This window comes from Muntiacus reevesi, chromosome 8, assembly GCF_963930625.1.
Source record: "Muntiacus reevesi chromosome 8, mMunRee1.1, whole genome shotgun sequence".
Lineage (NCBI taxonomy): Eukaryota > Metazoa > Chordata > Mammalia > Artiodactyla > Cervidae > Muntiacus > Muntiacus reevesi.
Window position 1 is genome coordinate 59,058,005 of NC_089256.1, and position 22,388 is coordinate 59,080,392.

General features: G+C 45.0%; 1 protein-coding gene across 3 annotated transcripts in view; it reads left to right on the forward strand.

Moving 5' to 3' along the window:
• The window catches only part of DGKG (diacylglycerol kinase gamma), a 210,196-nt gene that overhangs the window by 159,330 nt on the left and 28,478 nt on the right, over positions 1-22,388 (forward strand). For all 3 annotated transcript variants that reach the window (XM_065942306.1, XM_065942308.1, XM_065942309.1), the window contains one exon: positions 15,669-15,846. In XM_065942306.1, the coding sequence (XP_065798378.1) occupies positions 15,669-15,846 (178 nt within the window). The remainder of the gene's footprint in view (positions 1-15,668; positions 15,847-22,388) is intronic.

A 22,388-nucleotide genomic window follows, 5' to 3' on the forward strand; every position in this document is an offset into this window, starting at 1 on the left:
CCTTCAAATTCAGATTTGCCAAAAACCCAGGAGTTTCAGGACAGTACTGGCACATCATTCTAGAGCAGAGATTCTCACCAGTATGAGGTATATCTGATCTTCTCTCTAGTCATACAGTTTATTTTAATATTTTGGGTAACACTGAAAGCAAACATGAGACTTTTACATTTATCAAAAAGCAAAGCAAAAAAAAAAAAAAAAAAATTGCAGATGCATGCTCTAAATGCTTCCTCTGTGAACACACAAAGCAAGCTGTGAGAGTGTGTACCCTTCCTGGGAAATGGGTGCTCTTAATTCGGTTGTTGTTGTTCAGGCTTAAGTCACATTCGACTCTTTGTGACCCATGAACTATAGCCTGTCAGACTCCTCTGTCTATGGAGTTTTTCCAGGCAAGAATACTGGAGTGGGTTGCCATTTCCTTCTCTGGGATCTTCCTGGACCAGGGATCAAACCCACGTCTCCAGCATTGGCAGGCAGATTCTTAACCACTGAGCCAATTGGAGTTGCCTCTAATTAAGAAGCCAGCCTGTCACCCACATAGTTGTCATTAGCCCTGGTGGAACAAAACCAGTCTCTTAGGGTCTCCAAGTCTCTGACTTCCCTTCCCTTCCAAAGCTGCCCTTGATGTATATTCTGATCTGATTGTACCAGAATAAAGGGGTGGGGAAGGGGAAGAAAGAACACAGTGAATCACCTTCCCCACCCCAGGCCCAAAAGAGGCTTGCACAGGTTTTGAGTTAGTTATGATTAGGTGGAACAAACCAGGCAGGCACTGACTTGAGCACTTATTTTACATGCTGTGGAAATTTTACTGGTTAAAAATAAGAACTTCCAAAATTCCTTGATATCATATCTACTTTTAAACAATGTTCACAAGGGAATGCTAGCCAGCTTCCCTAATATGAACCTCTGCCTGGGGAAAAGTGAGTCCAAATGTGGAGGCTGCTTCAAAAAAAAAAAAAAAAAAAAAAAATCTGTTACCCGGTGTATTTTGGGAATCTCTGCACATCAATTTTCCCCTTTTAATTGAGGATTTTTTTTTTAATACAACAAAGTTTTGAGAACAGTATATCAGATATTCCCATTTCTCCCTCACTTAGAATTGATATTTGTCACTATTTTGTTTTATTCCCTTCAAGTATCTTTTTAACCAAAGAAATAAAAATTTATGGATGGAACTGAGTTCCCCACAACCGTTTTGTGCTCTGCAGCTTGCCTTTTCCACTCACCATTAATTCTCAAGATCTCTCCGTGGTGATATTGCTGAAACCAGTTCATTACTTTTACCTACTCTATACCCAGGAATAGCCCCACCCTGTGATGGGAGTAGGAGCAGAAATGGGAACCCTCAGACCCTCTCAGGGGACATGAGTGAACCACTTTGGAGCGCAGTCTGACAACAAACACTGAACTGAAAATTACCTTTTAGGACGAATGACCCAGCAGGTTCTTCACATCCCAGACCTGGAGAGTCCTGCACATGAGTTCACCGGGTGATGGACACAGATATGCAGTGCAGTACTTTATTATTCCAACAGAATGGAGCCAACTCCAGAGACCATATTATTCGAATACTTCACAGAGATAGAGTGAAAATACTAAAAGCCACTGAATTATATACTTTAAAATGGCTAATTTTGTGTCAGGTGAATTTCATCTTAATTTTTTTCAACGTGAAGCCATATCATGAGATGGGCCCTGTCTATGAGAATCCTAAACTCTAAAACTAACCTTTAGCACAACTATGTGTATGTAAAGAAGCAGAATAAATAATGAATCAGATTACTTTAAGATTGAGCAGATATCTTTACCTATTCCAATCCAGCCAGGTGTCATTTTTTCAGAAGAGAGAAATCAAGGACTTTATAGGTTGAGTTGGTTGACCAACTTCACCTAGCCAGTAAGTGACAAAAGAGAGCCCATGGTTGCCTTGATATCCACTGGCAATGGATATCCTCTAAATTAGAGGATAGATCTTCAAGCAGCTTTTCTGGCATCATCTATATATACCTTCTCAGCTTGGGCAAGTGGAGGCTTCCAGAGCTTGGAGTAATGAAGTAGGAACTAGTCAAAAGCTCAGCTCATCAACCCAGCCACAGTGATTCCAAGGGAGATGAAATGAAAACATATTCATGGGGAAGGGAAAGATTCATGGAGAAGAGTGTCGTGGGAGATTTTGAGATCTCAGAAAACAGAAGGTGGCAACCTGATCATGCACCAAACCTTCAAATCAGAGGCTGGAATGGACACAGAGAGACATCCTCTCCCATTTGTGGAGTACATTCTCTTCTTCCATCAAGTCCAGGGGTTCCATCTTTCCAGGAGCATCATCACCGTGAGACCACCCAAGGCCGCTCTTGTCACTTCAGATTTCTTCTTCCTTATCCTTCAGTTCTCACTGCTCCAGGTACCCAAGCCTCAGTTTCTGCCTGCTCCCTCTTACTACAGGTGCTAAATTCTTTTGATTAGAAAAGTAATCCAAATCTATGCAACCCTGTGGACTTTAACCTGCCAGGCTCCTCTGTCCATGGAATTCTGTAGGCAAGGATACTGGAATGGGTTGCCATTTCCTTCTCCAGGGGGACTTCCTGACCCAGGGATCCAACCTGGGTCTCCTGCATTGCAGGCAGATTCTTTACTGTCTTGAGTCACCAGGGAAGGCCCAAATCCATGATAGAACATGTTAAACCATATAGAGGTGAAAAGGAAAAGTAACCCACAATCTCAGCAATCAGGGATCAGTGCTATTCTAACGTTGGCCTTGTTTCAATCCTGTAATAATGTCAGCCCTTGTATTTTTAAGAGCAGGCCTCTGGAGGACCTCTTTGACTCTTTGATTGCCTTAATCTTTATCCATTTTTAAACTCAGCTCCATCCTTTCTCTCTCTCTTTCAGTCATGCACTGACTACAAGTTTCCTTCACAGATCCTCAAAATCTTTCAGCCTACCAAGAAGAAATTGGCAATTTTCTCTTTAAAAATTCCATTGCTTGCTTACAGTTTGACACATAACTTTTTCTCTTAAATGACCCTCTTTTTTATTCCCTACACATGCATACCCCATATTTCACTTCAAGCCTCCATTCATCCACGTGCTTTTATTTTCTTATTCTTTCCCATTTCCTTTGTTCTTTGTGAATTGCTTTGATTTTCTTTGTCTTCAGATTCCTGACTTTATATACTTTGTATCTCCCAAGTACTTTGGAATAACTTTTAGGGGTGAATTCTCATGCCTACAATTTCACAAAGCAGATGGTGGGGGAGGGGTATCTGCAGCACAGTGGATAGACCTGAGGGTGTCTCAGGGGACCCAGCTTGGGGTCTCATGCATGACTCAGCATGTTGGACTAGAAGGACCTCCACTCAGGTTCCTGAGAGACCTCAAGGCTAACCTCTGCCCCAGCAAGCTTAACTTTTCTACTCACCAAGGTCCCCTAGTGAAAGAATAACTTTCCCCAAGCTATGTCTACAAACAAATGCATCTTTTAAATAATAGCAACCTGTGAGGCCCTGTCCGTGGGAAATGTGTTATTTCTCTTAGACTTTTTAGAACATTGAAAAGAACTCATGATCTTCATCTCCACACTCAGGACATTCAGGGAGCTTGGGTGAAAAGCATTCAATCTTTTCCAGCTTCTACCACTGGGTTATGAAACAGAATATTACATACACATATGTCTCCTTGGCTTTAGTAGACTAGTCTTTGATTATCTGTCTTAGTGAGGTCATAAACATGCTGATCCTAGTGTTCTACAGCAAAGGAATGAAGAAATGACTCAGGAAGGATATATAATCTAACCAAGGACCAGTTAAATACTGTGTACACATACACATTACATGTCAAGTCCATTGGAATCCACGAATTAATATCAGCAGTCACTTACTAAGCACTCACCTTGCAACAAGCTCTGTATCCTGGCACTTTCCTACACTGACTTGTTTAATCCTCATAACAACTCTGCATGATGTGCATTATATACACAAGGAAACTAAGTCTCCTTAAGATAAGTACTCCAAGAATAGATGAGTTTCAAGCCCATGTGCCCCAAGCACAGCACTCCTTGTAGAATCTCCCTCTACTTCCCCCCTCAGGTATATATCAGCTGAGTTGGTGGTATGGCTCCCCTTCAGGACTTGGCCTATCTATTAGGCAGTTGGCTGTCTGGGGCAAAGACTCGTCTTATTCACCCTATATCCCCAATGCCTGAAATGAAATCATTGCTCCCTAGTTATTGATTGCACAATTTGAACCAAAGTGTGAAAAAAAAACCCATCACGAATGTGAACACTAACAGAAATTACTACTTGACCAGACTCAAGTGATACCTTTGTGTAGGATGTCACCAAAGTAAAAGGGACCCACCTTGCTCCATCTATAAGACAGAATGGGCTTGCAGCCTGGCACTCAGGCCTTCTTCTAACTGTCGGGTGAGTGGGAAGACCTCCCACGCCCATCTCTGAGCTGTTGCTGGGACCTTTGAAAGTAACTGAGGGTCTGGGACAACTGTGAACCCAGGACAGGAAATGCCAGAGTTCTCCCACCTCTTTCCCACCAAAGAGAGTGAAGACAGTGAGTGGGCAGAGCCCATATGGCAGCAAGGGTGCAGAGCTGCTAGGGGGTCAGAGGAAGTGACTGCAAAAGGCAGAAGAAGGCATCTCCACCCTGAGCCCACTCTGGTGGCCCAGAAGTCTACCTGCCCCTGAGCCTTGCTGGTCCCTGTGGTCATCAGCCCTGTTCTGTCTGCAGGCAAGTCTGACCCTTCAGAAAGCCCCATTCACCCCAGGTTGGTCTGAGCACCCCAGACAGACCGCAGACCTATTAAACTGCATCCAGAGCAAGAATACCTCAACACACTAGGTTGTTTTTTCTTTCTTTCTTTTTTTTTTTAACTTGGGGAGGGTGGAGCAGTGGATAGGAAATGGCTTTGCCCTCTATCCAAATCTGAGGCAACCCACCACTATGAGCTCTGAGAAACAGCAGTTTTGTTTTGGAAACTGGCACCCAGGGCAGGCTTGCTCCTGGAAATGAATTTGGTTCTCCCCTCAGCTGCAGTGCTCTACTTCCAGCCTCACTGCCAACACCCCCTTCCAGCTGCCCCTCTCAAAGGCACCATTGTGCCTGCCTGGCACAGCAACAGAGGAGGGCTGAAGAGGAAGCAAACATTTTCTGCCCATGGGATGTTCTTAAGCAGGTTGTGTGTACATGGCTTCAATGCTGCATTCCTGGAGCCCACACAGACCCGCCAAAACACCATCGTCCCCGTCACAGATGGCAGGCACTTTCCAGTCTAACTGGCCCGCCACCGCTCCCTGTCAGAGAAGGCAGGGCAGGCAGCTAGATGGACATAGACAGCGAGAGGGGGACCATGATGCCACTTTTTCAGCACAGCATTGTAGCCTGCCAAAGCGAGGCTGAGCAGAGACTGAATCTCTGAACTGGAAAGGGATTTGGTCCCATGTACCACTCAACAAAAAGATTCATTCTGGCACATTCTGATAAGTACACATCTAGCCTTTTCCTGAATACTCCAAGGAAAGGAAGCTTACTACTTTGCCAGAAACCTGTCCATTGCTGGGAATCTCTTTCAGAAAGTTTTCTTCCCAATGTTGAACAAGGATGTATGTCCCTTTCATTGACATATCCTTCCCTTGTCAGCCCTCAGCACAGTTCTTGGAACAAAATAGGTGCACAATAATTGTTTGTGGGATGCATGACTGAATTCCCCATCCTTTGGGCCTATTCCACCCTCTGGGAGCACACAGAACATACCTTCCTGCTCCTCCACATGACTGCCCTTCATAGGGGTGCAATCTGTGTTCCATGTCCTCTCCTATTGATCTTCACTGAGCTAAATATCCCCAGTTCCTTTCATGGCTCGATGTATAGATCCCTATCTTGACCTGTCTTCTCGTGATAGAGTCCATTTTTTCCAGTCTCCTTAAAATGAAGAATCAAATCCCTTATATTTTGTATATCCTTATATCCCAAAAATAGTCTCATAAGTAACAAAGCATGAAATTAACAAGCCTCAGGTACATGCTCCATAAGCTAGACTGTCTTTTTGATCTCCTCATTTGCATCTTCTGCAGAAAACCTGTAGGTTCATGAAGCCCACCACAAACCTGATTAAAATGGGAAACGTCACTGAGTGAGTGTTTCCTCATCTGTTAAAAAAAAAAGAAAAAAAAAGATACAAATACCAACCTTGCAGGGCTCTAAGGATTAGACATAAAATATATGAAGTGCCTGGTTCATAAGAGTTACTCAATAAATGATAATCTATTAATATTATTACATAACATGTATATTATATATTAGTATCTAACTGCCCATAACAGACATTAGGTTCTAAAATGAAGAAAATAAATAAATAACAATAAAATCAAACAGTCCCTTTGATTGCAGGGGAAGTCACTCCAGCTACATGCCAGGCCAAATTTTTTTAATGTAGATATTACTGGACTGTCTTTCTAGTAATGTTGTCACTACTCATCAACACCACTCAATTTCTTTCCTTTTCGTCTCTCAGGATCCACATCAGATTATGGACACTAAAAAATCTCTAGGGGAAAAAAGACAGCATTGTTGCCCTGACTGCTTTTCTTTCACTCTCAATAAGTTTCTCTGTTCTGGCCATAGGCCCTACAGATATGCAGATATCTACTGCATTCTCAGCGGTGTGCTGAGGCCAGCTTGCCTACTGGCACATCTCTTCTTAGCTCTGCCTTTAGGGATGTCATGTTGGTACCTTCAAATTGGCCACTGTGGAAGAATTTACACCATGGAACACCACAATCACAGCTTTTTTTTTTTTTGTATCCTGGAGATCCTGTTAAACATTTAGCAGCATACCACTGCCTCTAGCACTGACCTGCTAGAGGTCCCTTGAGGACACATTTCCACTCTTTCCCCAGGGTCTAGCACTGAGTAAGTAGGGCCCCATCGTTCTTGTCTTCTGTCTCTTAACTCTCTCACATACATCGTGTGCCATGTGTCCTATTCTTACTACTAGCTGTTAGATATAGGTTTCCCTTAGCTGTGATCAGAGGACCACTTCTTGAAGTCTTGGATTAACCTTCCATATTTCTCCCGAATATGAATACTCAATCCACTTTCATTGGTCAATATATTCATCCTGGGAAGTTATAGAAACTCATCTGGAAGGAAAGACTTTGCCAGGTTTCTTTAACACCTTGGTTTTCATTTGGGGATCTCTCCACAAATGAATTCTTCCAGTTTAAAAAAGTTATATTGGACTTCGGAAATGGGTGATACACGCCAGAACTGTGGAGAACACAGAGCCATGTAGCATATGGTCCTTTCCCTCTGGGAGCTTAAAATCTCCTGGGGACAGGTACATATGCATGATGCATGGCAGAATATATATTCAATATACAACAGAAAAAGCAAGGAAAATTCAGAGAAGGGGAAGATCAATTTCTATCTAGAGCAGTTTCCTCTATAGGGAAGGCCTCATAGTGGTGTTAGTTTTTGAGCAGAAAGAGCAGGATTTTAACAGGCATAAAAGAGCTTCATGGCAGTTCAGACAGTGAGTACAACAGAAAAAGCAAGTAGGCCCAACTCTGTGACCTACATATGTGGCCCTAGTTAAGCCCTAGCTCTTGCAAGAGACAGCTGTGTGATCTAGGAAAGTTACTTACCAACTCTAGGGCTAATTGTTCTCATCATGGTGATAAGATATTAACAAACTGAATGTTCCATCCGGCTTTGCCATTCTAAGATTCTGTGCTTTGGCCCTCTTTCAGCTGCTAAAATTCATCTTTACAAAGTCACTCCTGACCCCTTAGTTGCCAGACTAGATGACCAAAGGTCTGATTCCAGATCTGCTCACTCTTGATTAGCTATGTGACATTGGACCTTTCCTTTTACCCCCTTAACCTCCCTTTTTCTCACCTATAAAATGAGGTAATTAGACTGAATGATCTTTCAAGACACTTCAGATCTTTGATTCCATGAGAACACAGATGCAGAGACAAGAGAGAGAAAGAGGTCCTTTTATGGCATTTGTAGAGACTTGGACGAAGAGTACAGAAAGGGTGCTAGGGTGTCCTCAAGGATATCCTACCACTAAGGGACCATGATAATGGGTCCAGACAAGGACTGTCATCCACTGACTGTGCTTGCTAAGTCGCTTCAGTCATGTCCGACTCTGCCACACTATGGACTGTAGCCCGCCAGGCTCCTCTGTCCATGGGATTCTCCAAGCAAGAATACTGGAATGGGTTGCCATGCCCTCCTCTACCCACTGATCAAGAACTCTACAATGAAAGATTCAGGCTGACAACACCTAAACCCACTAACCAACACGAACATCACCAACAAATGAGACAAGCAAATTACGTGCCTGTTAATGAGATGCAATAGTAGATACACTGATAGAGTAGTCTTGCTAAAACGTCCATCCTGAATTTGACCAGCCCTGCCGATAGGCTGGAATGTGTTTAAAAGATACCTCAGAGGTGCAATAAGCAAAATCCAAAATCTGGAAACGCCACACAGCCTTCTGTCTCAAAGAGTGGTCCACCACCCCCAGCATCGTTTTCAGCAGGGGGCATGTAGAAATGCAGTCTCAGGCCGCCTCAGACATCCTGAATCAAAATCTGCATTTAAATCATCCTGAAGTGATTGGTATGCACGTTGAAGTTTGAGAAGCACTGCTCTATGAGACAAATGACCCATTTCCCCCCATAAATATTACAAGGCAAGAAAAAAAAAAAAGAACAAGGAATTTATAGATCAGAAGAAACCTAAAAGACATACCAGCGAAGTTCAACCTGTAGACCTTTCAGACAAACCAGTTATTTTTTTAAATGAGACTCTTGAGGAAATTTGAACAATTACTGGATATTTATCAGTATTAAAGAATTATTGTTACATTTTAAAAGTGGTCAGAGAATTGGGGTAATTCCTTTTTAAGAGTCTTATCATTTAAAGATACATAAAGAATCTGCCTGCAATGCAGGAGACCTGGGTTCAATCCCTGGGTCAGGAAGATCCCTTGGAGAAGGGAATAGCAACCCACTCCAGTATTCTTGCCTGGAGAATTCCATGGACAGAGGAACCTGACAGGCCACAGTCCATGGGGTCTCAAAGAGTTGGACATGACTGAGCAGTTTACTTTTAGACGTATTTGTAGATGAAATGATAGGATATCAGAGATTTGCTATAAAATAGCAGTTCAACATGGCGGTGGGGAAAATGAACTGAGTTAGTGTTCAAACAAGATTAGCCATGAGTTGCTAACTGCTGAAGCTGAGATTTGGGATTCATGGGATTTATTATTTTATTGTCCTGTATATTTGAAAATATCCCTAATAAAAATCTGTTTGTTTTCTTTAAAGTCCAAGAAGGAGTCATCAAAGATGAGAAAGGCATCATCACTGCCATCAAGAGAAGGCAGTGGCAGGGGAACCCAAGACAGAAAATGTCAAGCAGAAAGGGGACAAAGGCCCCCAGAGCCATGGGGGGTGGGGGTTGTTCCACCTTATAATCCGCCTGGAAGAGGTCTTTCCAGACAGCAGACACCGCCAGATGGCAGGGAGGATGAACCCAAACAATCTGAGTTCTGAACTGGAGAAAATCAGTGCTATCGGTGGCACCTTGAATCGAGGTTAGAAGACGAGAGAATTTCCTAGTTGCTAAAAACTGAAACAGGTCATCAAATAAATTATGGGATCTCCTTCTCTAAGGACCTTCAAAAATAAGATCCACAAGGCTAAAATGGAGGCGGCCTCATTCCCCATCCGCCGCCTTTTTCAGGTCACCGAGGCCGCCAGGCACCCGGGGCGCGGAAAAGCCCACAGCCCGGGCAGGGAAGCACCGCTGCCCTCTCTCACGTCCTCGGCTCTGTCCCTCTTAGGCAGCTCGGCCAACTTGGCAGGTCCTAGCTCTGCCCATAATTATGCGGATTTTAGGAATCGCCGAGATGGGTGGAAGGGGATGGGGATGGGAATGAACAGGACTATCCACTGACTCTCCACCATCCCTCGGCTCAGAAACTAGAACTTCAGATTGTCTTCGCCGGGGTCACGAAGGTTGAACTCGCCGACAGCTGCGGGCCGGCACAGGAGGGCCTGGAGCAGGCGGGTGCTGGCGGCTCCCGCGCTCCGGCAGATTCCTGGACGTCTTCCAGGCGGCCAGGAGCCGGGCTGGGCCGGGATGTAACCACCCACCCCACGCGCCGGCAGCGCCGCTGCCTCAGACCCGCGTCGGGCACCTCACCGCCCTCGCCGGCTGGGAGCACGGCTCGGGGCGTGTGCGTGCATGCTGCCGGGGGGCTGGGGACAAGAACTGTCTCTGTTTCAACCCATACCCGGCTATAACTACCTGGGTTTCACTGCACGCAGCCTCGACTCGGAGACGAGGCTGCCAGCCCAGAGCTAGGTTAGGGATGGCCAAGGATGCGCGCAGGGACCGCCGCCCTCCTTGCACTGTCCCCAGGAGCCCCCCTCTCCCCTCCCCCGTGGGAGCAGGGGGAGGGGATCCCATGACGTCATGGAACTGCTGGAGGATTTAGCTCAGGAACCGCCGCCGGGGGGCTGTGTTCCATATAAGCCTCCTGTGTACTTCTCTCCACGGCTCCATGTTTCCAAATCCAGCACGGCAGCTTTCCACCTTTCCGGAGCCCTAAGCAGCCCTGGGGTTCTGAAAGAAAGCAGTGCATGGTGTCTAGGCCAAGAAGTGTGGAGAATAGGCATGCAGGTATGGTCTGGCAAGCCTCCCACTAGCATGAGTTGGGCCAAAAGGCCATTAAAATGCTTCCAGCAAGGCCTCAGATAGTGGGAGAATGATTTCAGGCTGAAAAATGCCTCATAGCACAGGTATTATTATTATTAACAGTAATAACAGTGCAGACAATTGTGGAATGCTACCGCCTTCCAGAGACCCATCAAGCCCTTTAAGTAGATGCGATTTCCCTACCCCCACCCCATCTTACAGATGACAGATTAAAGCTGGAAGAGTGAAGGAACCAACGAGGATCCAGGATCCTACAGCTGGCAAGTGACAGAGCCAAGATTTAAACCCATCTCTGTCTCCAAGCTCAGGCATGCTCCTTCCAAGACAAGGCAGTGCCTCTCAGTTTTCAAATAGGTGCATTCCGAAGGTGGGGGCATCTATAGCCAGCAGTCCCCAAGCTCCCCCCACCTCCTCCACTCGCCCCAGTCCACCTACGGCTCAGTGAGACAGTGGGGGAGGGGACATCCTATCATAAAGCAAAGTGAGGACTGTTTGTGCTTCCAGAGAGGTTAACTGCTTACCAAGTTAATAACTAACACTCTTGAGCTTGTTAGGACTAGAGGTGGAGGGGATAGGGCACCTTTAAAACAGCAGTAGGGAAGAAAGGGGACGTTGTGGAATACTAGGTGCCAGTGACTGGGCTGTGTGTGCAACTAGTTTACTTAAAAAAAAAAAAAAACACAAAGCTGGCACAGAGGAAAGATATAATACTGATACCAACACTGGCATGCTGGGCACTGCTCTTAGTACTCTATAAGACAGAGTAGTGGTGGGAGATTTCAGTTATTCAAACAGCTGCACGTTTAATTTTATGATAAGTCTAGCATCAGCAGAAGTCCCACGTTGCTGCACTGACTTTCATCTCCAAAGTAGAATCTGGCATCTGACTTGCCTAGGTTTGCAACTGAGCTCTGCCAGCCTGTAGAGGGGAAGTTGTGTAGCCTTACACCAGCACCCTAACCTCTCTGAGACTGTCACTTGGAGTAGCAATAGTACCTCCCTCATAGTGTTCATGTAAGCATCCCAAGAGAGTGTAAGCTCAGGACCAGTACAGTACAGAAGGGAACTCTCATCAGATAGCTGCTAATATTATTATTATTACTTGTAGAAGGGAGGAGGGATTTTGGCCAACATTGATTAAATTGAGCTCATGCCGAAGTAACTACAACCAAAAGAAAGAGTGACTGAGTGGTCTAGGAGGTGATAAGGGTGCAAAAATTCAGTGCTGGGCACTGGATTGAACAAAGATAATTTCAGAAAGTTTGGTGAAAAGTCTGACCCAGTGGGATTCTAGCCCAAATCCCTAAATAAGAATATGTGTTTAAAGGACAAAAGGATGAAAGACATCCCAAAGTAAATTTCTTAACAGTTCATTAATTCTTTCAGGAAGAAAACAGCAATAAGTTTTTTATTAAAAAAAAAGAATCACCATGACAGCAACAAGGAGGTCTGGGTTGGGTCCATGCTTTTGGAGGGTTGTACACATACTCATAGGGGCTTCCCTGATGGCTCAGTGGTAAAGAATCTGCCTGCTATGCAGGAGACGCGAGTTTGATCTCTGAGTGGAGAAGATGCCCTGGAGAAGGGAATGGCAGTTCATTCCAGTATTCTTGCCTGGGAAATCCCATGGACAGAGGAGCCTGCCAGGCTTCAGTCCATGGGTCACAAAAGTAGGACATGACTTAGTGACTAAACCACCACCATCAAACATACTCAGATAAGGTGTGAGTATGCACCCAAGTATGAATATACAAAGGCAACTCCGACCTGTGATCCTGGCTTTGGGCAAGCTGAAGGCCAAGCAGAATCTTAGACAGTGTTTGAGGCAAAAAAGAACATGGAAAGCATACCTCATTAGGATTTTGCCATTCCAACAGAGCTTTTTTATCTTTTCCAGAGGGAGAGAGAGTAGCTTTAACAAAAAAAATTGAAGAACGGATGATAAAGGTGGGTATCAGAGCCCAAGGTTGATCAATAGAGAACTGCTGACCTTGGAAAACATACATATTTAAATCGAAGTTGCTGGACAAACCTATATAGATGTCGTTTGATGACCACTTTGACAAATCTACAAAGCAGAGTAGGTTCCAGCCAATGAGAGGCAGACACATGTCCCAGTTTTTTTTTAATTAGGGATACATTCTGGAAGGCACAGACTGACAAACTTTATCCCAACCCCTGGGAAAATTCTGGAATCAAGTATTAACCAAGTATTTGTTGCCCTTTACAGACGTTAATGGCTTTATATGAGTTCTCTTATTCCTTTTCTGATTGAGGTCGTAAGGTGGTCATTTAGGAAATGTTATTTGATCTCAGCACAATATCTTATGTTTCAGTGGAAAGAGCACAAATTTGAGGTCTGCAGACCGGGATACTAGCCTAGCTTCACAATTATGAGTTGGGTGACCTTAACCTCTCTGGCCTCATTGATGGAAGATAGGACGTGTTCTTTTAGGTCCCTATCATCTCTAAGTTCCATGATTCCATACTGTAATGAAAAGTGGGCTAGGTGACGGTTGTACACAGAGGATGCATCCCTAATAAGGCAGCCAAACCCCAAGGACCGTTTAACGTACAATATCTGGTACGTTAAACTGACCAAGGAAAGGGCTTGTTCCCTGTTTTGCCCATTTATACATGTATTAAAGACAGTCTCCAAATGATAGAAGAGCGATGGCATACGGTCACAGAATGAAGATTTAATATAAACTAGGTGGACTGGAGGAGGCTTGGGCTGAAAACCAGATGAAATAAGTATAAAACCCTATGTCTAAGTTATTTAAAAATACCTGCATGAGTTCAGGATGAAGAAGAGCAGGCTGAGAAGTAGATGATGGAATAAGGATCTGAGTGCCTGAGATGCCTTCCCATTCAAGGTGAAGTGATTCAGCCGTCATCTAGCTGCTCACAAAAGAGCTAATGCAACTTTGATCGTACTTGACAATAAGGATAATGGTCATGGAGGACATATTGAGCCCGTACATGGGCTCCCCACATTCTCATTTCCGGGGCATGATAGCATTGGAGGATTCCAGCCCCAGGAAGTACTGATGCCTCTGCCACCTGTGCCATCAGATCCTGCCATTGGTGGTGTTTTCAGTGCCAGGACCTTGTAGAGTAGGAGAGTAACAAACCATGGTGTGTGTAGATCAGGGCAAGTCTGTAGGAGGGGCCAGAGGGTTGAGAGCACTCACCCAGAGGAGGCACAACTAGATGGTGGTGTGAGAGGGAGGAAAGAGAAAGGAGCGGGTAATACTGAGGCTCCAACTGCCTGCCATCAATCCATGTACTTCTATTTGTAAGTTGTGCGACTTGGGCAAGTTACTTAGCCACCTCTGTGTCCTGGTTTCCCCAAATGTAAAATGAAGGTAATCTTAGTAACTAATTTATAAGATTATTATGAAGGTAATAACTGAGATATGTATAAAAGCTTACTGGCCAATGGCAACATTTTAGTCATGTGCACAGTGATGAAGTGTACATATCATCATGTACCTGGTGGGAGCTCCCATGGAGGAGGAAGGAGGCTCATTCTGACTTCAGAAGGGAGAAAAGGACCAATGGGTGGAAGCAAGAAGGAACAGAAGCATGTTCAACATTAAGACCTGTCAAATAATCAGAACTTCCTAATAAAGAAAGGAATTCCCGGTCACCAGAGAAGCCTACTCTATTCCATTTTATAGCCGGAGAAACAAGTCATGGGGATGACAAGATACCATAAATTAGGAGCTGCAAAGAAATCAGGATGCCCAGATGAATAGCAACAAGCCCTACCTTGGCATTCCTCCTCTTTTGAGAAATCTCTGTAAGTTTTGATTTGCAGGTAACCTCAAAGAGAGATTTTTGTTACATGCTTCTAATTTTTTTCCTGCCTCATAATAAGCAAGATAAAGAGGGCTTTGTAGTCCAGTTCCCCAACTTTGAATCCCTGCTCTGTTATTTATCAACTGTGCAATCTTGGACAACTTAGCTTACCTCTCTAGGTAGTGTTTTATTCTGTAAATGAAGTAAACTACCTCTAGTTCTGAGGAACAAGGATCAGAGCTAATATATATCTTGCTGTGTTGCTGAGCATTACGCCGAGGTAGGCTGACTTTTATTAGATACCTGAGACAGACAGATTCAAGCCTTCTGGCCTTTTGTACCTGGCGGGATGCGGGTGATGGAGACTGGATAAAGAAACTCTGCTACATCAGCAAGCACATATGCCAAAATTGCACTTAAGATAGAGATACAGGAGACAGAAAAAATCTGAAAGCTGGCCAAATCTTAAAGTCTTATACTTCTCACACGAGGGATTAAATAAGAAGGGGTAAAATGAAACTTTCCTGTCATTTGTTGAGAATCTGCTGTGTTCGAATCTGGACTCCATGTTCCACCATATCTTCACAGTGGTGCAGAAGGTACAGGATTGATGATAATGAAGTTGGACTGGAGCACAGTTCGCAGTTGTCTTCTGAACCAGCCCTTCTAGATCTATAGATCAGTGGTCCCCAACATTTTTGGTACCAAGGACCGGTTTGATGGAAGACAGTTTTTCCACAGAGGGAGGAGTGGCTTTAGGATGATTCAAGCACATTGCATTCATCGGACACTTTATTTCTGTTATTATTACATCAGCTCCACCTCAGATCATTAGGCATTAGATCCCAGAGGTTGGGGACCCCTGCTAGGTTTCTGAAGGTTTGTACTGTATCCCCAGAGTTGACAAGGAATCACCACCCTCATCTCACTGCAGTGGATAAAGCATTAGACCTGAGCAACTTTAGCCAAGATTCAGCTTCTGACAGAGACTGGCTGGTGGCTAAGGGCCTGTCACATTCTTGATGAGAGCCCCCACCACACTCACCACACCTGAGTTGGGATACAATGAGGACACTAACAGATGACCTTTTTTCTCTGTCCCCCAGTGTGACGGGGTTGGGGTGGACCTGAGCAGCATCTTCCTCGAAGGCATTGCTATTCTCAACATTCCCAGCATGTATGGTGGCACCAATCTCTGGGGAGAAACCAAGAAGAACCGGGCTGTGATCCGGGAAAGCAGGAAGGTCGTCACTGACCCCAAGGAACTGAAATTCTGTGTCCAAGGTAAGCCAGGCATGAGAAAAATCGTGCTAGGCCAGTGCCCCAGTGGGAGCCATTTTCAGTGGGTCTGTCAGCAAACTGTATTAGGATCTACAGCAGGCTCGAGAAGGTTCTGCAGCCTGACAAGAACCCAGCAATACACTGACTCATCCCTTGTGCGTCATCATTTATAACCTAATTGAGAAGAGAAAATGTACAGTAAGGGATCCCTAAATGGCAGTCAGTAATCAAACCTTGCATTTGAAACTCCATGAGGTTAGGAGCCAAATGCTACTTGTGTCAGGATTATCAGTCCTTTAGTAACTAAATCCAGTAGTCAATTCTCAATCTTGATCTTGTTTCATCTGTCAGCAAAATTTGACCCTAACTGATCACTTCTTCCAGGACTCCACACCTTCCTGATTTCCCTCCTTCCCACTGGTTACTTCTTGTTAGTCTCTTTTGCTGATTCCTTGTTTTCTCTCTAACCTCTTGATGTTGGAGGGTCCCTAGGCAGGGTCCTCAACCCTCTCCTCTCTCTGTCTGCTCTCACTCGCTTGATGACCTCATTGAGTAGTGAGACTTTATTTAAGTACCACGTGAGGGCGAGTGACTCAGCAAGTCCAAAACTGAACTCCAGCGTCCCTCCCCCAAACCTTTTCCACCCACAGCCTTCTCCATCTCAGTTGACGATAACTCCAACCTGCCCATTGCTTAAGCCAAAACACTTGGCAGCATCCTCGATTCCCTTTTATCTCACATTTCATATCCAACCCATCAGAAAATCTGTTAGCTCTACTTTTTAAAAACATCTAAGATTCACCCACTTCTCACCACTGCGTTCCTACCACCTTGGTCTGAGCCACCATCTTCTGTCCCCTGGGTTCCTGCACATCCTCCCAGCTGAATTCCCTGCTTGTACCCCCACCCTCTACAGTCTGTTCTCACCACCTCATCAGAATGCCCATGGACAAATACGTCTGACTGTGCCACTCTTCTCAAAATTCTGCAGTGGCTAAGATTAGAAGCTAAAGGTCTTCACGTGGACTAGAGAACCGTAAATGGTTTGGCCTCTCATTAGGTCTTGACATCTTCTTTTACTCCCCCACACTCCCTCTGCCTCTGCCACCCTGGCACCTTTAACATGGCAGGCCGCTTTCATGAGCTGACTCTTCCTTTTGCCTGGAACAACTTGGTAGTGTGCCTTAGAAGCCATCAGGTAGACCATCCTACCTACCAGGATACAGAACGCAGGTCTCCGAGAATGCCCCTAAAATTACTTTCAGTCCTACGCCTTACCAGAATGCAGCAAATGGGACTCAAAGTTCCTGGCATCTCTGACTCCTCTGTGGATTGGACAAACAGGCCTCACTCATCCCCAGGGATCCCCAGTGGACTCGGTGACCTGGAGCTGGGGGAGAAGCCATATGTGAGGAGGGCTGTGGCAAAGACCCCCCAATGAAGAGGCAGGAGAATGGATTCAGATCCAAGTGCTGGCATCCACCTACTTCTTGGCACCTCGGGTTTCTTTTCTATAAACCCCACATCTGATGTAGAAGTTTTGATAACTGAATGGATGGGACTGACCATTGGTTTCTAAACCACACCTGTCTATAGAAAATGAAGTCCTGGGCCCCTGCCCAGATCTCCCTAATCAATCTCTGGGTTGGTTCCTGGGAATCTGGACCTCCCCAGACGATCTGATGGGCTGCCAGTTTTGCGAAACATTGACATAGACAAGTATCCCGGAATTGGAGCCTGGGTTCTTTGATGTCCGAGGCTGTTAGTCCTAAGACTGGATGCAACCCCACCAGTAGGAGGAAACAAAACTTGGCTGACCATCCAAGAAAGTGGTTACTGGCTTATTTCAGACCTACTTGTTAGACAGTCAGATTGTTATATTCCAAGGTCATCAAGGCGTCACCGTCACACCTGTCCTATTTAAGAGAGAACTAGGGATTTTTTTTTTTTTCTCTGCTGCCCTCTTAAGTCCCCTTTCCTTCACACAGTAAACTTTTCAATTTGTATAAATTATTAAACTGAGTAATGTGTTCCTCCTTCCTCCCTTGGCAGGGGAAGTTGTGGGTACTAGCAGAGGGTGGGGGAAGCACTGGAGGTTGTAGAAAGTTCCTGCAAACTTTCCCACCCTGGTGCTTTCATCCCAGCCCCCACTCTGGCATCTCAGCAGAACAGAGTCAGGGCAGGACCCCACCACCCATATCAGGCAGGGACTTGGGGACACCGTTGCTGAGGGTGTGTTCTGGTTAGAACTCAAGGACAACTGTCAGTTCCTTACATGTCTTACCATTTATCTTCCCCTTCTTCAAGCAAGAATAATGTCTGCTGATCGCTCATGACCATCATGTACAGGAACTCTCTTCCTCAAATCCCCCTTTCTCACCCCAAGAATATGCTTTCAGAGCTAAAAATGAAGCTACTTCCTGTTCTTTAGATGAGGACTTGAGCTGATCAGAGCAGAGGCTAAGGAGGGAGCCTTGGCTTCTTAGCTTTGCAGAGAACCAACCAACAGTGAGCTCTCTTAAAGGGCCATAATCTCCTTTAAGATGAGATGTTAATGAGGAAAAGCTAAAGAGGTGACCCATTTTAGTGGAAAAGCATTGACCTGGTAGTCAAGAATTCTGGGTTCTTGTACAGGTTCCCATAGCTCACAGGTTCCTTACAGAGCTGCAGAATTATGGCGTGGCCAGGTTTTGGTCTAATGGATTCCTTGAACAGAATTATATGGGAGGTTTCTTTCTTCAGTGTGTTTTGTCTCACAGCTTACAGGCCAGTGGCTGAGAAGGTAGGGATCTCTCTCTCTGCATGTTCATCATTTGTTGGGATTTGTTACTCTTTGGCAATTTTACTGGGCTTGAGGGTCAGGGAAGAGACAGGAGAAATTAGTGGGAGGGAAGGGGTTTATCATAGGAAATGTTAAAGGAAATGACGACAGAAAAGGTTACTGTCAGATCTCACCATGGGTCAGTCTTTCTTCTAGGAAAAGTAATCCAAAAAAGATCAATCAGGATTAACGTGGAGACTTCCCTAGTGGTCCAGTGGTTAAGATTTTATGTTTCCAGTGCAGGGGTTTCAGGTTTGATCCCTGGTCGGGGAACTAAGATCACACATGCCAGGCAGTGCGGCCCCCAAAAAAGTGTTTTTTAACTTAAAAAAAAAAAAAAAAAAAAGATTAGCATGGAATGAGTTCTATACAACCATTGGCTGACTAGAAAGCAAGAAGTGGTCCTGGGAAAAGCACCAAGCTTGAAGTTGAATGACCTGGGTTTAAATTTAGGCTTTATACTTTATAATCTTATAAACCTTGGAAAGTCACCCAACCTTTCTGAGTCTCAGCTTCCTCATCTGTAAAAATTGGCATAATAACATCTAGCTTGTTATCATGATGGATGTCAGAGTACCTGGAACATAGTATAACCTCAAGCTGTTAGAAAATTTTCTCCTCACCTTTAATGCTGCTTTATATTGGTGCTAAAGCCAAATTTCTGATTTTGAAGTTCTTATCTCTAGCCTTGCCGCCTACCCACACTGTCACTAAGAAACAGCAGAGATCCTGCCAAACTCCAGCAGCCCCTTTGCCCTAGCACATTAAGCTCATACTGTCAATTGTACCCACTGCCTCTTTTCTAGACCTTTCAAGGATGGAGGCTAGATGATTTTAATTTTTGTATCCCCAGTGCCTGACTCAATGTAGTTAGTCAAAACAAACAAAAAAAATAGTTGTTGAATAATTGAGCACTCCACAGCATTCATTCTTTTTAGTTTTTGTAATACCAATAAGAATAGTGACAGATAGTATTTTGTAGTCAGTTTAGCATATATTGACTTAATCTAGTCCTAACCAGAAACCCATGAGTAAGGGTATACCCACTGCCTACCATATCACTGTTTCATAGTTGGGAAAAACAGAGGCCCAGAGAACTGGCAGGACTTACACAATTTATGTCTAGTGGTTGCAGCAGAGCCAAGTCCATGATTCCTGGCCTGGCCCCAAGTGGTTAGTGTCCACCTAGAACATTTATTTGAGAACCTACTATGTGTACTGCACAAGCCAGACCCTCAGGAAACAGGAAGTATTTATGATCCAGTCCAAACAAACACTTGGTTGAAATTCTGCTCCTCCTGCAAGACCTACCCCAAGGGCCATCTGCTTCCTGGAGCCTATAGTGGTACCTCTGGAAGTTAATCTGGCCTCTGAATTCCTAGAGCACTTAATTTTGCCTTCTGTCTTGACAGCACACTGTTTATGGGCAGCCTTTTCTCATAGGCATGTGTATCCTCATCATATCTTTCTCTTGCCATTACCTGGAAAATAGGGAGCATGTGTTCTTCACCTTTGTGTCCCCTTCAAAGACCAACATCCTACCTGACCCATTTCTACAGAAATGCTTATCAGAAGAAGGGAAAGAGAGAGAAAGGAATCTTGGCTTTGGTCTATGAGCACAGTGGGCAGTAGATTCTGGAGCTGGACAGGAACACACCCTCAGTGAAAAATATTGGAGAAAAAAATATCTTATAACCTGTTCGATGCAGCTATTTGTGTAACTGAGAATTTCATTTTATGAAACCATTAGAAACTCACTTGGTAAGTAAGATATGCCTGAAAAAGTGAAAGTGAAGTCGCTCAGTCGTGTCCAACTCTTTGCAACCCCATGGTCTGTAGCCCACCAGACTCCTCCGTCCATGGGATTTTCCAAGCAAGAATACTGGAGTGGGTTGCCATTTCCTTCTCCAGGGGATCTTCCTGACCCATAGCTTAGAGGACTTATTGCTAAGAGTCAGTGTAGAGTAAGAGCCTAACCATTTAACTAGAGGTTGAAAGACCCAGGCCTCCCCACCACCAGCCATGTGACAGTGGTTGAGTCATTGAACCTCTCCAAGCCTCCATGTCAACCCTTGCAAAATGGAACTTGTTATAATCTCTCTCCCTCAGCATAGCAACCTTGTTTTGAGGGTTAAATGAAATCGTCCACTTAGAACACTTATCAGAAATACCTGGAACATGGTAAGCACTTGATCAATAGTGATCAGAAGAATTAAGTGATAAGTATTTAGTATGTTAGAAAATGACCAAATTTAGAATTTCACTCTCTTGATCTCTGCTTCAGGAATTTGGTCTAGAGCAACCCATAACTCTAACAAGGGTTACTTGTTGGCACCGTGCCTAATGTGTTTGACTGTTGCTGCCAGTGTGGGGGTTCCACCTGAGCAGGCTGTCTGCTGAAACAAGGTAAGGGGAACAGCACCAAATCTTAAAGCACCAAGGGTGTGCACAGCACAAGATTACATCAGTCCCCATCAGGCTAGAGGCTAGGGAGTAAAGCCCTGGAAGCTCTGCCATTGCTTCTGTCTGGCAGCACCCTGGATGTGAATGCAGAGATTTCCTACACATGCTCTCAGACTCTTCTCTGAGCTTCATATCTGTCCCCATCCAGCCTTCAGTCTGGAGCCAGTAGCAGCCTTAAGGCTATGTCAGCCACACCTGGCCTCTCTGGTTATTCGGTATTAAGGTCACCTTCCCCTCAGTGATTTCTTAGTCAATCCCATTTGAACTGCCACCAGAGTGTCCTAGACGAGTTTCTAAGCAGTGAGAGCATAAATCTGCCTGGAGTCTCATTAGGTAATAACTTTTGCAATTCCTGGTAAAGACAGGGAGACAGACACCGCTGGTAGGATATACAGTTTGAGTCAGTTTCCCAGCAGCAGGGACAGGGTTTCTGTCATTTATTCAACACACACCTACGAAGCACCGACCAAATGCCAGGCACAGTGACGAGCAAAACCAGGCCTAATGCATGCAGCCATTAGGAAGTGCGGGAGCCAGGCCTCAGTAAAACAGTCCCACTGATAGGCGTATAATTAGAATCTGTCATAAGCTCTAAGAAGGAGTATGATGGCTACCCAGTACGCCAGTTGGCCAGCCGGGTGTGGCTACAGATGTGCCTCACTAGACTGGTACTCAAACCGACTAGCAGGCACTCACATAGGCAGCCTCCTGGCAAAAGCATTTAGTCATCAAATGTGCCTCCCAGATGCCCAGGTCTTGCCTGGGAAGAGGAAAACCCGCCGCCTCTCAGTCAGTTGACACCACTATGCAGGCACAGGTAGTTCAGTCTGCCCATAGATCTGTGCCTGCATAGATCTTCACTAGTTGTATGGGTCACACCCTGAATCCCAAAACAAGGGAAAGGGACCCCAACCAGACATCATATCCTCCATCCCAGGTTGGGAGCCACAGTTCAGTGAGATAACAGGATAATCGTGAGCACATGAGTTCATTGCTTCTCGGGGCTCCCTCCTCACTTGCATGAAACCAGAACAGACAGTGGCCAGTTGGGTTCAAGAGCTGTCCAGGGCTGTAGGTTCCCAATTTTTGTATTTGGTGGAGACCTGACCAGAAAGACAGTCATAGTGAGCAATCACCAGCCTCTTACTCCTCATTCAAGTTGAAATATAGAAATATCCCTAAAAAGCATGCATTTTGCAGAGGTCTCTCTGGCCAAGGTCTCACCTCGGGGCTGAGATAGAGCAAGGCGAGTGACCCCCTA